A 19,825-nucleotide genomic window follows, 5' to 3' on the forward strand; every position below is an offset into this window, starting at 1 on the left:
ATCTAGAAATGCCATCTACCTTGTTCTTTAGAAAGCAAAGCTATGTAAGATAAGCATTCATGTTTATTATTTTTATCTTGAAAATTTATGTACTATTGTATGGCAGAAATGTGTAGCTTTTCATTTCAATCATCTGCCACATTGTGTTTGCAGTGCAGAATTGTTGAAGAGAAGACAGATATGGGAACCCTGCAATTCTGGACTCATTGGCACATAACCTTGATTATTCTCATGTGTGTGACCTCGAACAAGTCACTTAAGCTCTTTGCACTCTTCTTTTTTGCTGTATGAAATAGTGATAATGTACTCTTTATAAAATTTTGATTGATGCTAGATTTTTTTATAGTATTTGTATATGTTTTTATTAAAATTGTAGGGGTAGCATCTTCCAAAGCCTATCAGTGTGAAATATTTCTGATAATTTTCTTCCTTGTCTTTCAGTTAATTTGTTTTTCTTGCGTAGTAGCTAACACAACAGGTTAGGGGATCATACAGGAATATTTTATATTGATGTTCCCTGTGAGGTAAAATGAAAGGCTAAGTTGCATTCTTTACTCCAAAGTCTCTGAAATACTTATGAATTCAACATATACTGAGATGTGTTAATTCCTTTTCTATAACTGGGGAATTTATGCATTTAAGGTTAACCAGTTTGATTCACATGCTTTGCATTTTGCATCCATCACTCTGTATCTGCCTACCATGAACTTGATCCAAACCCAGTCAAGTCAGGTCAAGACACTTAAACAAGACTGTCAGACAAGCTGTATACTCACCATAGTGTTTCTTTGTAACCAAATGGAAAGCATACCGTGAACTTAGAGAATCTGCATCTAATGTTATTTTATCCTTAATTTTTTTGCCCCAGGACAGAACGATTGGCCAAAGATATTATGCAAGACATTGGAGACAATGATATTGTGGTTCTCTGTGTCCTCAAAGGTGGCTACAAGTTCTGTGCTGACCTTGTGGAGCACATTAAAAATCTCAGCAGAAATTCAGAAAGGTTCATCTCTATGAAAGTCGATTTTGTTAGACTGAAAAGTTACCACGTAAGTCAACAACTTATTTATGTAGATTCTAGTTGTATGTTCATAATAAATAGTGGACTTTTGTAAATGGGAAATTTTTTTTTCCCCCAAATTATAAGGAAAACAGTGGGAAAAATATTTTTGTTGAAAAACCTGTGAGGTTTTCTTTCAAAATATTTGCTCATGACCCTTTATGGATAGTACGAATGAGGATATGAAGCATCCTCAAGCTGTATTTTTTTATTTAGTCTGTCTTCACTTTTGAACAGAAAATTATTCAAATTTCCATCATGTAAAATGTCGGCATGTTGTTTGTTCTCAAAATCCTCAACAGTTCAGTCAAATTTATTTCATGTTACTTCACTTTCCACCCCCAACCCCACATAGTTTGGCAGAACTGTAAGATGATAAATCTATGTCTTATTCTAAATGTTTAATGCTAAGTAAATGAAATGCTTTCATCTTCATAACATGCAGTTTACATAGTAGCAAAGTATACCACCGGATGATGATAGTGTTTTATAAGAAAATTAAATAAGCCGTTGAACCAAATCCAGTGTTGAAGTAAGGATCAAGACTTCCTGTTATATTCAGATGAAATTATGCAATAATGATAATTTGTTTCAGTGAGGCAATAATAGTGAGATGACGGGCCTTTGTTTAGAATGCGTGATTACAATTTCTGTTTCCATAAGCTATACATTTATATTTCACCTTGTAGTGTACTCTTCACAGTGAGGGAGCATTTCTAGAAGCAAGTTGTCCTAGAAATGTCTGAGGAAGTACACTAAATAAATGGAGTGATAATACAGTTTCTCTCTGAGCACAAATGCAACTTGTTGAGTCCGATAGTTCCCACAATAACTCTACGTCCTTTCTACAGACAGAGGTTGGTTGGTTAGTGTTTTGTGCTGGCACAAGTGACCAAAAACTTTTCCTAACTTTCACAAATCCAGTCTGAATTTTTTCCATTGTGGAAGAGAAGTGGATGAGAGCCTTTTGTAGTCATTTGATTAGGATTTGGTCCTGGGACTTCTCTTTCAAGAATTAGTCGGGACATGAATCACATGTGCAACACTAATATACAATTTCTAGCTATTTACCAGTTTTACAGAACTAATTAATAAAGAAAAACATAATGTTTGTCTCACATAAAGGCACATGGAAATTATACTTAATTATTTTCGGTGTAGTAATGATAGCACTTCAATAATACTGCTTGGTGAATAGTGGCATTACTTAACACTGGTTTTTATTTTGCAGCTGGCATATAGGTAATGCACATCCTTTTTCTATTAGGTTATCTCTTATCTAGTATAAAGATACTCTACTTCTAAAATTTCTTCCTTTGGTGACAAGTCAACTCTTATTAGCCACACTAACCCATAATCAATGAGTGGCAGGAGACATATAGCGCAAAAGTGTGGAAATCTTCACATCATTGCTTAGGAAATAAAATAAAAGCATGTTATATCAAGCTGAAACTGCAATACAAATTTTGTTATGCAGGGATGCAGTTATCAAGACTAAGTCTTAGATGATTCTAGCATTTAGTGGCTGTGCATATTTTGGATCTTAGCCGCATGCTTTATCAGGAAGGTAGCACCTTCCCTGGAACTAGTGCTTGCATCTAGTTTTTAGAATTTAGAATTTTTTTAGTTATAAGTGCTTCCAAACAGATGTCATCTATTTAGAGCCTGAAGCTGTGCTTGATTTAGTGCTTGGAACAGTGCTTGACATCTGCCTGGTCTTGAGAAGCTGAATGACACTGCAGTATAAATTTGAAATGACATTAATATTGGTAGATTCATTCCATGAGATATGCATAGATGTAATGCTGACTAAAGTACCAGTACCTCTACCTGCTGTCCTTTGCGTTTTGAGTTACTGTTACGTCCTGTCCAATTGCAGGTTTTAGAGAATGTCCCCTTGTCAACACAGCTGTAGTCAGAACACTTGAGGAACACGCTATTGCTAGTTTGAGTGATTCTTGATCCCAGCCTTATATGAAACTCCCAAATCCCCCAGGTCAGTTTATTCTGTAATAACATACCTCTCGTAGTGTTTTACACTTTAATCAGAGGCAAATAATTACAGTTTTAGAGGTAAGAGTCTGCATGAAGTCTTGGAGCATCACCAGTTCCACTCCTTTGCTTCCCTTTGCCTTTTCTGTTCTACTTTATATTAAGACTTATTACTGCTCTCTCTTTTTATTCCTTTTTCATTTTATAGACACTGTTCTCCTCACATTATTTATCTCACTTCTTTTTACTAACTGTTCTCTGTTTCTCTCCTAAAGGGAGTCCTGCTGCTCTCAATATACTTCCTTCAGATATGTCTCCCTTCCCCCCTCCAGCTGTTTAAATCCAACAACTAATTTCAGCTCAAACTCATGGGATTTTTGAATTGTCTTATTCCAACTTCAATACCGAAAGGTTAGTTGATTTTTAGAGGTTGTAATTTAAAGTGGGATTTCTTGGTTTAATTGTGTAGCAAAAGTGAGCTGTAATCGTGACCCAAAGTCAGATCTTGGCATCAGTGAAAGTACATCTTAACTGCAGAGTACCAACGGAAAATGATGTACTTTGTTGTCTGGCATATGGACATGATTACAGGAAGAGGAGATTGCAAATATGACCAGCTTTACACGGCCCTTTGTTTTTCAAAGCTGTCATCATATTCCACAATTTAGACACCTAATTAGTATGTTAAGATCTGTTTTCATATTAAGTAGCTGAAAGTTGGGCATGTAAGTTCTTTTTTAGACTTCTTCATGCAAATGAATGGATTTAAAAAGAAAAAGCATCGCGCATTTAGATTCTCTGGATATTATGAGATGAGTGGCTGCTTGTACTTCCATAACCAGGATGGCTTTATCTGGTTTACAAAGTATTGACATATTTGCCTCAGCCTGGACATTTTTATGAGAAACATTCCTGTGTTTTGCAAGTGGTGTCTTGTTTCATTATCTCAAATTGGCAGATCAGATTACTGAATTTAGTATATATACAGGTAATGTGGGAAAATACCATTTGATTATTATTTTTAGAGGAAACAAAGTGGAATCCAACTTAATCAAACCATAGCCTAAAAATAATGTGGTTATACTCTTTATATTCCACAGACATCAGTATTAGTTTCAAGACCTTTAATAGAATTCCTGAATAACTGAAACTGGAAGTGCAGCCTTGTCTGAAAGCGTATTTTTATTTCCTCTAGAAATCAAACTGTATTTTTCCATTTCTTCAGTTTTTTTCTCACTAGAATGCTAAAATGATACAGTAGAGAAAGTTAAGGAGTTTACACATGTGGACAGAAACTTATAGGCTCAGGTGTAGATCACTAAAGAAAAAATTAAGTGTGCCTAATTTTAAACAAAGTTCATATTGGTAAATTGAGCAATATACAATTTACTAATAAATACTTGATAACATTGTTATAACTTAAGATTTTTAAGGCTTCTTAATCAGTAACAATGATATTAAAAATAATTATGAAATGGAAAAGAATCATGACTGGGAGACGTGGATAGTTTTCCTCCGAAGAAATACGATTTTTGGAGAATGTTGTTTCTTGTAGACTTTCCGGTGATACAACATACTTGTTCTCAATTTAATTTTGTGTATTTAAATGGGCTGAAAATAAGGAGATTGTTTAAGTGGGGATTTGATTAGAAGCTGTATGGCGACTTTACAAGCTTCTAGCACAGTGGGCAAATTAAAAGAAAGCACCAAGATGAAAGTTAGAAAATATGATTTGAGAAATAAACAGATATGAAAGTATCATGTAGACTTAAGGGTAAGAGTCAGGAAGTAGATTGAAATGAAAATAAAATCCAATGATGGAAATTTGAATGAGAAACAGCGGCTCTGAGTTTTAAGAGGCAGAGAAGAGAAAACATACACGTTTTTTGAATGAACTCAAGAGTATTAAGGCATTAAGTGTAGTGGGTAGACAAGGAAGTGCTAGAATACCTCATATGAAATATGAGGTAGATATGGAAAGCTGCATGCCAAGTTTTAGGGGAAAACAATTTATTCTAGAAACACTGATGTAAGAAGTGATAGAATTTGGCAGCTGCTTAGATATTAAGTTCTGAGACATTGGATTTTAATATAACATAAGTTAGGAACAGTGGAATTGACTGCAGAGATTTTTGAGTTTAAAACTGGATGAATAAAATTTAATATATTCAATTTTCACCATACTGAATTTTTCCTGAGTGATTGCTCCTCCACAGTGAATCGGAGCTCTGAAGTTGAAAAGAGGTGAGAGTTTCAGATTGATAGAAGAATTCAAAATTATTTTCAGAAACATGGTAGGTTGAAGTCAAGGATGAAAAGTAATGGACGAAGAAGTTGGGCTTGGGAATGTCACCTACGGAGAATATAGAGTCATAGAATTGTAGAATCATTATGGTTGGAAGAGACCTTAAAGATCATTAAGTCCAACCATATACCCAATGCCACAATGCCCGCTAAACCCACTAAACCATGTCTTGAAGCGCCACGTCTAAACACCACATCTAAACGTTTTTTGAACACCTCCAGGGATGGTGAGTCCACCACCTCCCTGGGGAGCCCATTCCAATGCCTAACAACTCTTACAGTGAAGAAGTTCATCCTAATATCCAACCTGAACCTCCCCTGGCACAACTTGAAACCATTTCCTCTTGTCCTATCAAGAGGATATATCTTGTCCTTGTTTCATGTATGACACCAGCAAGAGAGGTAAGAAACATGAATCCAGAAATTCTTTAGTATGTTTGTGATATTGATAACTTTAGCAGATTAAAGAACTAATTAGGAAGAATCTAGAGGGAAGTACAACAGAGGAAGCAGGAAGGTGTTTTACTAGGGTGTTTACAAATTAATGGATAGGACTAGACAAGAAAGAATGAAGATGAACCAAAAGAGAGAGTGAACAAAGGAATAAAAGGACATGGATGTTATGAAGAGAAGGGCTGAATGGGATATGTTTTAGTAAAAAACCATAGCATGAGAACCATAGCAGAAGAGTAGAGTGTTCACAAACAATAATTAGAGATTCTCTTTGTTTAGTGTGGAAGAGACAATTTAGGACAGACTGATAAAGGTAAAGGTTGACTTAGAGCTTGAGCCAGAAGAGGATGTTCTGGCTCATCAAGTCTAATCCCCTACTAATACATGCAACAGTATCACCTAATGCTGTTCCATGGGTATGCCAAATATGATCTTTAAACCAAAGCTCAATTTTGAAATGGGATTGGAAAAATTAGGTGAAGAAGTAGAGGAAGTATGCAGAGTCTGTGGACTTTCTTGAGAAGTTCTCAGCAACCTGTCAGTAGAAGAGAAAGTAAATGTGTGTGAATTAAGTCTTCTTTAGTGGACAGATGATGGAAGCTAAAAATTGAAAGAATCATGCTTCGAGTCATTGTCAAAACTGGTGATGGGGGCTGGTGGAAGACAGGAAAAACACCACATACTTTTATTAGGCAGACCAGCATGCCTTCTACATGCATTGCTGCCTGTTCTTGTGAAACATTTAGTATCCCCATATTGTTATCCATACAGGTCTATTTAATTCTCTTAATTACTATATTTTACAAATTAAGTATGATAGTAAACCTCGTATTTTGGGCAAGGGCAAGTGAATCTCAGCGGCATAGGTTTTTTTTCACTGAAAACCATGGAGAGCTAAACTGGGAGTGAGACTGATATTTTTCCTTAAGACTTTTGTGATTTCTTTGGTTATTCTGATGTGGACTAAAGTGACAGAAGACCAGCCATCTCTGTTTTTTTCAAATAAGACTGTTATAATATACTCTGTTATTTTGAATAACTTTGAGACCCTACCTGGAGTATTGCATCCAGCTCTGGAGTCCTCAGTACAGGAAAGACATGGACCTGTTGGAGTGGGTCCAGAGGAGGGCTACAAAGATGATCAGAGGGCTGGAGCACCTCTCCTATGAGGAAAGGCTGAGAGAGTTGGGGTTGTTCAGTCTGGAGAAGAGAAGGCTCTGGGGACACCTTATTGCAGCCTTTCAGTACTTCAAGGAGGCTGATAAGAAAGATGGGGACAGACTTTTTAATAGGGCCTGTTGAGATAGGACAAGGTGTAATGGTTTTAAACTGTAGATTCAGACTAGATACAAGGAAGAAATTTTTTATGACGAGGGTGGTGAAACACTGGAACAGGTTGCCCAGAGAGGTGGTAGATGCCCCATCTCTGGAAATGTTCAAGGCCAGGTTGGATGGGGCTCTGAGCAACCTGATCAAGTTGAAGATGTCCCTGCTCATTGCAGGGGGGTTGGACTAGGTGACCTTTAAAAGTTTCTTCTAACCCAAAGCGTTCTATGATTCTGTAATTCTATGAAATTGTGCAATGCACTTCTGAAAGAGGATAATAGATGAATTGTTGATAATCAGTTTATACATCATAGTTGTTAATTCCATTTTGAGCACAGATTATTACAGAATATTGATGTGTTTTCCATATATCTGAATTGCGGATTCTAGAAGTGCATTTTTCATCTTCTGATGTCAAGAAGATATTTTTGAAAATCATCCTGAAAAATATGAATGAACTTCAAAGGAATGTTGCTTGCTAGTCACTTGGAGGAAACTTCTAGAGGACTATGTGGATTTGGTCAATTCATGTAATTATTTAAAATGAATACATTATTTATGGTTTCCAGAACATAACTAATTTAAAAAGTACCCTCTGAATTGTAATCCATGCACAATGGTTGCATTGAAGTCTGTTCACCAACAAATCCATTGCTATGATCTGTTTCCTCTTCAGCCTCCAGCTGTTTGAAACATATTTACAACTTTTGGTTATTAATCTTGGCATAAACAGGACTGTTAGTGCTGCAAAATTCTGAAAACAAGCAACAAAACAAGCATTGTTTAGTAGAGATCTGAATGGTTTTGCTATATGAAGCCATCTCAGTAAATAGTTTTGCTAAATCTCTCTACTGTAGGAGTAAGGAAACAGAGGGATTTTATAATTAGTAAATTGAAAGCCAGTTGGTAATTAGTAAAATAATTTATTTTTCTGCCGTGTAGCTTTACTTCTCATACACCATTACTAGATACTTACATTTTAAAGAACACAACAGCACGAGGCATCTGACTATAGCCAGAGTAGAGAATGGTGTAAAATGTACGTTCCTGCTTTGCATAATAACATATTTTTATTCAGTGTAATTTTACTGTATGGAACTTTTTTTTTAAGATCAGTATGAACTTTACATCTGAAAACAATATGTTGTAATGTTGATCTTAAAAAGCAAGTGACTTCAAAATGCTTTTTTTTTCATTTAACAACACAAAAGAAGCAACTAAGTGTATTGCTTGCATTTAATGATTTGTATTTATACTCAGACTCTACACCAGTGATTGTTTATCTCCATCCCTTTGTGTCATGAAAACATAGCTTATGATCTCCCGAGAAAAATGAGCATCCTGAGATGAAAGGGAATCCGCGTTAGCTTTTGTACTTACAGATTTTGTCTTGAGCAGGTTGTGAGTTTCCTTTATTTTGCTTCATGCACACAGTTTAGCTGATGACCATGTCATCTTCTTGATGCTGAGTAGCCATGGAAGAATTCAAATTGGAGCCTACCTGGTAAAGTTAATTCCTATCAACTTTAAGGCCAAATTCTGCAATAATTTCACAAGATTGAACTCCAAATCATCTGTGAATTATCAATTTGACATGCAAATAAACATCTTCAGTGTAGGCAAAATGTAGTTTATTTATTTAATTTAGAGATTATGCATGTATAGACATTCAAAAACTAAAATATACTCTTTTAACCTTTTTCAGATGCATGGCTTGCAGTCAGCACTGTAGACAGTGAACACTTGTGCAGAGAATTTTGCGGCGTGATGTACTTTTAGAAGCTAATGGGCAACAAAAATATGACATTAATTTAGTCCACAGAAGCTACCAGTGTCAAGGCTATAGACCTTAAAGTTGCTGCTGTTCTGAGAAATGTGTTCTAGAGATTGTAGACGGTGCTGCCAAATTAATATCTTATGGGCAAGCTAAAGATGAGAGATTTGGGACTAGAAATCTACTCCTAGGATTGCCAAAGGGATTTTATCTCTTTGTACTTTTCCATGTCTATGAATGGATAAAATGGCACTTGCATCTTAAAGTAGTAGTATCTTTTTGAGTGAAAGCTCTGTGAAATGCTCAAACCTGCTAGAACGATTGAGTAAAAGGTCATTTACAGTTCCAAGCCAAAGATACTCCTGAGTCTTAAGCAGGCACTGATGCTATGTTTTTATCTCTGATGCTTCAGGTACTTCCTGAAACTTAGTAAGACCTGAGATGCTTAAGAGGGTGAGGAACAGTGGAAACAGATCGTATTTTGTGTGGATAGAATGTTTGGAGATGCCACAATTCACAGTCCTCCTAAATGTGTCCAAATGTTCATTTTCCAAGTGTTAAGACTTGTTTAAAAATAGAATATTTTTCATAGAAGAAACAAAAACCACTTCTACATTCAGTGGAGTCTTACTGCAAAATATCATCCTCAGAGACACAGAGAAATAGCTGAAAATGTGTTAGTAGCGGAAGTTGTCCCAAAAACTTATTCTTGCCACTAGCTGATGATTTCTTAAAGAAATTTACAAAAATGTAATGAGAAAAACAGCAGTCTCATTGGTTAAATTGTGGCTGGTGTTATTAGAGTAACAGGCAACTTTGAGAATAAACTCTTCTGCCAGATTCATCTGCACATCAGGTACAGTTAGTGTGGTCATGTACACAGTGTACATCAGGTTAGTGGTTTGGTGTGAAAACTAAGACACTGGAAATGGGTCTCTTCCGAAACACTGGCTGGAACAAGGCCAGTCTCCAGTTCATTCCTCACCGACTGCAGTGCCCTCCTGCCAGTCACACTTGTCAGCTCGGCTGCTTCTGAGCACCTCCTAACCCATCTCAGCCCAGATGAGACCAGTTACAAGAGACTTTCTATTTAAACTACTTCAGCTTGCTGGATTCATTTTTACTGACACAGATGCACACATAGATCTCAGCCTGCTGGTAGGCCCTGCCAGAGGGAGAGTTACAAGCAGCTGGGGACAGCTTTTGGGCAGTGACTTCTTTAGTCAGCACGGCTCTTGCTGGAAAAAGAATTCTGCCCATAGTCAAAGGATCCTCGTTACTAAGTGTGCAAGCCTCAGACTCTCCGCTTTATCTGAGAGGTGCTCCTCAGAGGTATTGGAGCATGGATATTTCAACCCTAATTATTTTTGTGAACCAACCTACTTTTCATAGTGTTCTAAGGCAAACTGAAGGAGGCTGTACTATATGTGATAAAATGTGACCTTAAAATTCAGTGTCGTGAAACTTCTCAGGTTTGGAGGCAGATGCTCTCCTTTCTAGGCATCTACAGCTTCCATTTAACGTGATGGCAGAGTGCTTAAATTTGTCACTCGCTCAAGACTGTCTGGAGTGTAAGGAGGAAGAAAGTGTTTCTGATGTAAGTTATTTTAATTAAAGCATACAGTATTTTCCTGTTGGACACCGGTTAGGGGCTTGGAGTGTTACTAATAATATAAGTAGGCGTTAATTTGTGGGCATAGTTCAGGAGAGGTCATAATAAACCTATCATACAGTCAGTTTATCAAGTTTATCTGTAATGTAAAACTTACTCATAGAGGGATGATCTCTGTAACTGTATGCATCAGATAACACACCTACACACCACTTAAATATGTTAGCACCATCTGAATTCTTAGTGATTTTTTTAAGTATGAATAAGTGTTTCAGTGACTCACATATAAAAGATTTGGGGGAACTAAACAGCTCAGCCGGGGGAGAACTGAGTAGGAAGCGGCCTGATTGCCATGGGGACAGAACGAGAACAGATGTGGCAGTGAAGGCAGAGTGGTACTGAGCTGCGCTATGGCTCTCCAGCAATATCAAAATATTGTTTTAAGGCATTTATGGGGCATATTAAAGCAAGTAATTACTTGCCTTGTCAAGATACTTTTCATTTTTATCTATTGTTCCCTACTTAGATATTACCTTCCTTTATACTAATTTGTGATTTTTAGCTGTGGAATTCTTTTTTTCTAACTGAAAAAAATTTAAAGTTTTTCTGTACTGTGGGTTGGTACTCTGTTCTGGGCTTCAGATCTAATGCAAACTCCACAAGAGGTATTTTCTAATCTTTCTGGAGACATTTGTCTCCCCAAGGGTCACATTTTTCTAACCAGCTGTAATGTTTTCTTTTGAAAAATGTTTTCCAATTTGAAGTAAATGTTTTAGATTACAGTATGTTACAGAGGGTACAGCTACTATGTAAAAATGCAGTTTTAGATCTGAAGTTCATTTTTCTTTTTTCGTATTTTTCATATTTTTTTTTGTGAGCTTAAATCTCTGGTTAAAAATACCATCCAGGTATTATCCAGCAATCCAGGTTTCTGGAACATCTTAACATTTGAGATGGTGAATGTTTTTTAAATTGGTCAGTTTTAGCACAGATTCAAAACATCAAGGGATTTCATTAAAAGCATTCAAGAGGTTATCATTTCAAAGAATTAGATTCTAAAGTTCCCGTGGATACAATATTTGTTGTAAATCAGTGGTTTGTTACAAAGCCTAAAAAATTGAAGTTTTGTATTAGTAAAATGTTTTATTTCATATTCTGCCAAAAATACAGAAAGCTACTACTAAATTAAGACATTTGCAGCAATACTATATGTCATCATTAGGAGAGACTATAGTCTGTATTTTCAGTCTGCTTCACAGATTTTTACAGTGACAGGGAGATAGAAGCGTACATATAAGAATGGTCCAGAACATAATGATTGCTAATCCTGTTGTACAAATAAGATCTGATGAGTTTGAAAGTACTGTGACATGCTTACACATTGGGAAAACATCACCTTGATTACTTATTTGGATGTTAATAATACCATTTAGTATGTGGTTTTTTTATATTAAGATCTGAAATGAGGTAAAATTAATTAAAAGAAGCCAGAGGGTTCTAATTTTCCCAGGGAATTCTATGACTCTCTTTTACTGGCATCTCTTAAATGCTGTTTCTTAAAACAGATAATAGCATGTGCTATGTTCATGCAGTGCCACACCCCAGGGATTCTGTAAGGCATAAAGCAAAAAGGTTACTTTAAAGGAATATAGCAACAAGAAGAGGTACTGTATTATAGCAGTGCTTATCTGTATGACAAATACAAAATTCTTTTCCCTTGTCATTTGATAGCCAGAAGTTAGAATAGTTAAATAGAGAAGAGATACTGTAAAATAACCTTGCAATAAAACTCCCAAAGTATATGTGTGTTGTCAAAAGTTTCCAAGTTGTCACTAGCCAAGGGACTAAACATAGTGGTATGAAAGAGTGCGCTATTGCCTTGTGAGAGTCAATGATACACTAAACTCCAGATTGCTGAAAGGGACTAAGCATCTGAGGTTTTTATCAATCTCATCTTTTGTGAATTTGCTTACACCTGTCTATCTGTTTTCTGAGCCTGTGGCTATTTGACAAATTTGAAGATTCTTCTCCTACCTTCCTTTTATCACCAAATCCTAGGAACTGCTGATAGTCAGGGTCAGAAGGTTAGTACTTTGTGCTTAGTCTAGAGAAAGCTGTTTTCTGTTGTGCTTGCAAACCCCCCAAGGGACGGGCATTTTAGTATGGAGCTACAAATTCACTATACAATTTTTCACAATGTTCATTTACTTTTGTTCATTACTTTACAACACAATTTAAAAAATGGGGTACATCTGGATCTAGTAGTGTCTCAGCTGGCATGCTGAGACCCTCTGGTGATGCTGGGAAACATTACTTCTAGTTCTGCTGCTGTAATGTTCATACATTTAATGATAAACAATAATTGGGTAAAAGACAGATACTCTAGTTAACATGGACCTGAACCCAAACTGACCTTTTCCTAGCTGAGTCCTGTATAGTTGGTCATAGCATGCTTGATGTCCTTTATGATTTTTGCATTAACATAGCATAGTAACAGGAGGAAGATTTACCCTACACTCTTTAGCTTATGGTGGTCTTCTGAAAGCTGAGGATGAAAAGAAGCCCAAGTCTCCTATTCAAAGAGCATGGGCTTGTATTACATTATTATCACAAAAGGTGGACACCCTCAGTAATGCCTCCTGGCAGTCCAAAATGAGTTCCTAAGTAGGATTATGGCAGTTCTGGAGATTATGCTTCCTAAATTGTTCTTTTGCCTGTAAGTTTTAATCTGGAGATGAAGTATGTGGCCTGAACCTCACCTCACATGACTGAACTGCCCAGTGAGATTGTTAATACCTTTTGTCATACTGGAACATATGCAGATTTTATTTCTATGTTTTAATTATTATTTTACAGAATAAAAAGGAATTATAGTACAAGGAAACCTCAGACTACACTCCGTGGAAACTAAGCTGAGTTTTGAAGATATATTGTGTTTCTGATTTATATACGATTTAAAACATTTGGTATCACATATTCTTGATTTCAGTTCTTGCTGATCTTTTTAAGTGTACAGGTGCTGTTTGTACCATATGGTTATATGTGGTGCTGCAATCTTACTGCTTTATTCTTAAACAAAATAACCCATTGAACCAATACCAAGCAAATGTATAAAACTTAATTGCTCAACCGGAAAGGAAAACATGACATTATTTATCATCTGTAATCCTTATTAGCCAAGTTAACTGGTCTAAATTCTGCTGCAATTTACAACAGTTTGGCCCTTGTCCTGTAGAGTTACTTCATGTTTATGCCAATACAACTGAAGTCATATCTCTGTTTAGAGATTGTAAGGAAAGTTTTACCCGCAATAAAACTACAGGGGTAGATAATGTATGCAGTCATGTTTTTAGAAAATTTTCTTTATTTGAAAATACTTGAAATATCTTTATTCTGTATATTTACAGAACTTATTAATAGGTGAAAATGTAGTGTTGAGCACATGCTTTCAGCAAAATAAAAGAGTGTAAAGAATTTACAGCTTTTAATAGTTGCCCCTGGCAAATATGTTTGTGCAGGTATAATCTGTATTAACCTGTGTTAACAGCATTAACATTGCATATGAGTTCACCTTTGTTGATGTCTGAGAGTACACACAAGAGAGATCAATTCCAAATGCCTTGATTGGAAAGGGGAAAGCTTCAATGGCAGTTTATGCTTCATTGGATACCAGAGAATCTCCATGGAAGCACCTCCTGTACGGTATGAATTTTCTAGTATCTCTTTCAAGATACCTTACTTTCTTTGGATTAAATACAGAGAAGGCATGCAGGAGTCCTGTTACACAAGAAATTACTGAATATGTGAACATATGATTGTAAACAATCCAATTTATTACGTTTAATAACTTACTGTTGCCCTGAGAGTTGTTCAAGCTGAATGATCTGCCTTGCTTTTACAGCAGGGAAGAAACTTACACATGTGTTACCACAGGTCAACTGATAAGGAGTACCTTGCTGTCAGTAAGTTCATTGTTTGTCTTTCTCTGTCCAAAGCCAACTTCCTCATTGCAGAACTCTGGCCTTCTGGAACTGGATAGACTAGCCTGGATTTGAAGCACTTCCAAACCTGTGTGATGGAGCTTTTAGTTAAGGAATAACAAGAAGGAAGAAAAAGAATAAAAAAATAAATGAAATCTTCAAATTATGTATATTGTATATCTAACCATAGAGAAGTAAAGTAAGTCTTACACTGTAGTAACTAGAGCTCTGAGAGATATACCTACACCAGTTTAAAATTTACTATCGCAGGCAATAGCAATAAGGCAGAGCTCAGTGCAGCATAGTCAGTGGTGTGGTCTCCAAGCAGCTCAGGAAGGCAGCTTTAAAGCTAACAGAGATACAATAAACCGTCAGAGCTTTAGTGCAAATGTACCTTTACTGTCCCTGCGGGGTAGGTGATGTTCTGACAGGGAGTGTATGCCAGTTTACTGTATTTGATTTCCAGTTGGTTCAGCATTGTTGGCTTGTTTGCAAGGTATTCAAAGCACCTCTGACAAATACATCAGTGGCCTGGCACTTAATTATGTGGGTGTGCCCCGGAGGTTGCAGTCTGCGCTTTGGTATACATTTGATTCTGGGGAAGGGAAGGCGTGCTTTAGTCTTTACTGGGAAGCGATACGTATCATTAATGCTCATTTGCACAAGTATCCAGCTTTACAGTACTTACTAGTTGTCCTCTGAATGTTGCTACTTAAGCCTGGATAGTCCAGACAGTCATTCTAGTTGCCTGTCATGAAAACCATGAAAGTCCATGTCCTGACCTATGATCTTGAGGTCCTTTGTTCTTAGCTGTTGCTCTTAGCTGTGGAGAAGAAACCCAAAATGGTATCAGTTCAAGTGTATGTTGCTTGTAAGTACAGCATCTTATATATGACCACTTCACTGATGTTCTTCTTACTTCTGCTGATACACAGAAGATAATTTTGTAGCCTATACTTTATATATCAGTTTGACTTTGTCTAGTAGTCAAAATAGCTTAACAGATGATATAGATGCCATACTGACACTTCCCTGACCAACATATTCATATATTGAAGTACTTCTCAGGAGGCAGGCTACAAAGCAATTAAGTTTCATACTAGGGTGTCAGCATCCAAACTGGAACATCAAAATTTTCATTTTAATTATTATGTTCATGACTGAGATGGTACAGCATGGTCATGTAGCAAAAGGTATCATAATTATTGAACGTTACATAATTTCACAGCAGAAGTCTTCATAATTGCAGATATATCTATCTAAACTCTGCCAACACCTGCAGTTAATTTCTGCAATTCTGGTTTTTAAGTGCAGAAAACTTGGTTATATTATGAATCAGTTTGCTGCAGCTACGTCACATAGAAGTAATAATTTTCTGTTTCAGAGGTCTGTGAGAGACATTGCTTCTGTGGTTTCATTTTTGAAAGATACTAACTGGAAAGTCATATCTGCTCTGTTTTCATCTGAGCATTGTTTTTTCGTAACTGAAAAATATATCTGTAATATGTGTTAATTTGTATGTCAGAGTATAGAGTTCTGCTTGGGTTTTCTGTAATTTTTAATTTCTGTTGCAGCAGTGTATTGTAGGCATGTCTCTGCAAACATATATCCATTTCATAAGTCAGTTGTGTCCCTGCGATATTTCTAAGTCTCAGCTTTACTCTATGAACTACCAAGAATTTTGTTCAAATCCTCACCATTCATTAACTTTGTAAATGTCTTCTCCCCCTTGGCTTTAGTGCCATCCACCTTGTTCCCTCGGTGCCACTCAAAATGTAGCTGTTTAGATCACCTTCAAAGTTACTGTTTGTGTAGCCTACCCAGTTGCTGTCCTTCCTCCAGTATCAAATGCAAGTTATGATTTTATTGAGGTTTGTTGAGACTCCATTCTTGATGATCATGAACCCCACACACATGAAATCCAATTGTTGTCATTATTCAGTAGGTACACCTGCAGGTTTAGAGTGTAAAGCCCTATTGATCATCCAGTGTAATGTTTTTTTGTAAAAATCTGCAAAGACTGGTTGCTAACATTTTTTTTGCAACATAAGTTGGAAGAAATATTAGATTGGTTGTTGTCTTTTGAAATCTTTCCTCAAATGTATTTCACCTACGTTAAAATGAAACCTTTCAATAAACATGCAAGCAAATTATCCTGGAATGGTACCCAGGAGAATTGTGTTACACGTTTGTGTGAGACAGATCCTGAGTGGATAGTTTAGGATGTTACTAGTGGAAAATAGTCAAAATTGTTGCTTCTTTTGTGCCTGTGGTAAATGCAATTGAAAATCATTTCTTTCTGAGTGCTCAGTTTTTTAGGAAGGTTTTTTTAGGTTTTTTAGGAAGAAAATATTGATCTCATCTCTTAAGTTGGAATCCATCTCACTTAACTTCAGATTTCTCACAGTTAGATGTCTAGGTGTAAGCTATTTGCTGTAGATTTCCCATATGGTGAAATAGATGATTTGCATGGTCTATCTTGTTTTCTCCATTGATTATGAAGGGAGCCCAGGATGCATAGATTTAGATGTCTTAAATTTCAGATACCTGAATTAGAACAGAGTAATCCTGTCTTTAATGAAGACATTTCAAGGTCATGGGTCACCCTGTGAGAACAGAAGCAGCATAGATCACGTGCAGTTAATGACAGTCTTAATGGAAAATAAAAAGATGAGGCCAAAGTGAATGTGGAGACTGAACTCTACTCTGCTTTAGTAGACATGTCGCACCAAACCTGTTGGTGAAGAGGTGCATGACTCTTGCTTGGCAAACTCTGCCGATTGTGGGTATAAGTCAGAAACCTTACAGGCAGTAATTCTGTCCTAACCATTTCACTTAGCCATTAGGGAAGGATAAGGGAGGCCTTAGAGATGCTCTATATTCAATGGCTTGAGGTTCCAAGGGACAACTGAAAGTGATGGTCTGTCAATCACTTCTTTTTGGTCAAAACCTTCCTGGAAAACCCACTTGTAGGAGATGCGAAGATGGTGTGAAGTGAGAGAGCTGTCCTCATGGGAATCCTCAGGTTGGCCAATCTGCTGTATCCCCCAAGTGGCAGAAAGCAAAGTAGAACAGGCCTCATGGTCACATCCTTCATTGTTAAGAGTTTCCCTGATGAATTTTGGGAGAAAAAGGTAATCACATTTTTTCAAAGAAATTCCATATGAACTCTGCAGACTATAATAACTAGATGTGTGATAATGACCTGGTGTCCATATTTCATAATTTAGTTGTGCGTTTAAACTGTTACGTTAGAGCTACTTTTTGCCATGATTAAAGAATCTTTGTTTCACTGAGCCCAGTATTAATGTACTCCAGATTCTGTTTCTTTAGAAGAGTAACAGATGTTCACAGTTTGGTACAATTTTCAAATGAGCAATGCTGTTTATAATAAATTTTCCTGAGACCACCCAACTCATTTCACTTGTAACTTGAACTATGTCCAAGTGTTGATCTCAGGAGATGTAAAAGAGATGTAATAATTCTGTGCCCCACCCAGTTTAAAAGACATGACTTAGTATAGATGGAATTTAAGTATCTATACCTCCAATCAACATAGAAAGTAAAAGTTTTATCTTGCATGCTCTGAAAAATGGCGGTGGAAATAGCAACATTCTTGCTTTCATTCATCAAGTGTTTATAGGTTCTGAAGATGTATATTGACAAGGTCTGAATGAAATAAAATTATAAACCAAAGATGAACAAGTGAAAAAGCACAACACAGCAAGTAAAAAGAAAGAAATTGAGATTTATCCTGGAAAATACAGATATATTAAACACAGAAAAAATGAGAAATACAGTATTAAATATAGCCTAGGATGAGGTGTAGGGATATGACACAATGCATTATGTCTTGTTAGAAACAGCTGCAGTAAATTTTGTGCTGCATTAGCCACAACATAGTGTGATTTTGGTATGGCTCTATCTGGGACATTATATGTAGTGTCAAGCATTTCACAGCAAAAATTGTGTTGATAGGGTTTAGGGATGTTAGAAACAAATACTGAGGAAATTTCGATGATGAAAAGTGAACCTTTAATTCATGTCTCTGCATTTATAAGAAGTCCTAAAGACTCAATCATACCAGTTTTGTCAAGGTATGGAACAACTCCCAAAGGAAAAAAGAAGCTCTGAATGACTTGAGACTATGAAAATTAAACAAACAGTTCTGATCGGGCAGTAATTAGTACTGAATGAAACAGACTTTTTTCTTTCCTGACATTTATTGTACTTTATATTTAACATTTAGTGCAGTTTTATTTTGAGATTATAAACTGAGAACTCAGAAAAAAAGCATTGAGAGGTTCCTATGGCAACCATAGTGTGCACATTATCTATATGAATATTATGATTACGGTAATGTGACATCGTGGTATTGAGTCTTGCTGTTTGGCAGGTATGTATTTTACAATATGAGTTAACTGATGAATGTAGACATAGTTATAAACGGCATTAAAATCAATAATCTGAAAATTTTTTTGGAAGAGAATTGCTCTATTGTGTGATGCAAGTAATTTCTTTAAATTTCTTGAAAGCATCTTGGCTGGGAGGTTCTGAACTGCATTTTTCTATATGGTTTTTAGGCACAGTGAATACTCAGTGCTGTCCTCTGACAGCAATTGTTCTCCAGTCAGAACATGAGGATTTTCATAATCGTGTGCAGTTGTGTCACAAGAATTCATGTGTGAATATGCAGATTGACGGGATGCTGTGATCCCCGGGTTCTCAATGGCTTTTGTGTTTGCTTAACTGCCTGCCAGCAATGAAGATGCTATTTCAGCATCTTCCTTTCAGCTGGAGCCAGAAATACCAAATGCAAAGGAAACAGTGCTGCTGTGAAGACTGCTAAAAGAGGGGTTTTTTTAGTTAAAAATAAATAAATTCATTAATCATTGCACCTCACTGTTATTTTTTTTCCCCCGCTCTTTTTCAACTAGCAACTAAGGGTGAACTGCCTCTTCAGTAATTCTTGTGTGTTGGTTGTTAATGAAATTCCAGACTTTCTCATTTGGAAATGAAAAAATATTTTGTCAGTGCCTTGGTTACACATGTCGTGGTAGATATTAGAAACTATCTGCTTTTTATAGTCTTATAATAGTTTTGACCTGAATATGTCCCTGACTTTTGGAGAGTGACCTGTCTTGCTCTACAACAAAAGGCTGATGCTTTTAAGCCTGCACTTAAAATCTTCTCAATCTCTACTTTCTATTTAGTTTTAAAATAATCTTCTGAAGAAATCAGTTGCTTGCTTTTGTTTTTTTTTTTTTTTTTCTTTCATTTTTTCTTTAATAAGAGAAATGTTGAAACTTCTGTTAGAAAAC

General features: G+C 36.3%; 1 protein-coding gene across 1 annotated transcript in view; it reads left to right on the forward strand.

The window, feature by feature from the left end:
- Positions 1-868: 868 nt before the first annotated feature.
- Positions 869-19,825, forward strand: part of PRTFDC1 (phosphoribosyl transferase domain containing 1) — a gene marked incomplete at its 5' end in the record, with an annotated part of 40,429 nt that continues 21,472 nt past the window's right edge. Inside the window, one exon of the mRNA XM_009695868.1 lies at positions 869-1,052. Coding sequence (XP_009694170.1) covers positions 869-1,052 — 184 coding nt within the window. The remainder of the gene's footprint in view (positions 1,053-19,825) is intronic.

Source organism: Cariama cristata, unplaced genomic scaffold (genome assembly GCF_000690535.1).
Source record: "Cariama cristata isolate BGI_N322 unplaced genomic scaffold, ASM69053v1 scaffold1182, whole genome shotgun sequence".
In the NCBI taxonomy this organism is placed as follows: Eukaryota; Metazoa; Chordata; class Aves; order Cariamiformes; family Cariamidae; genus Cariama; species Cariama cristata.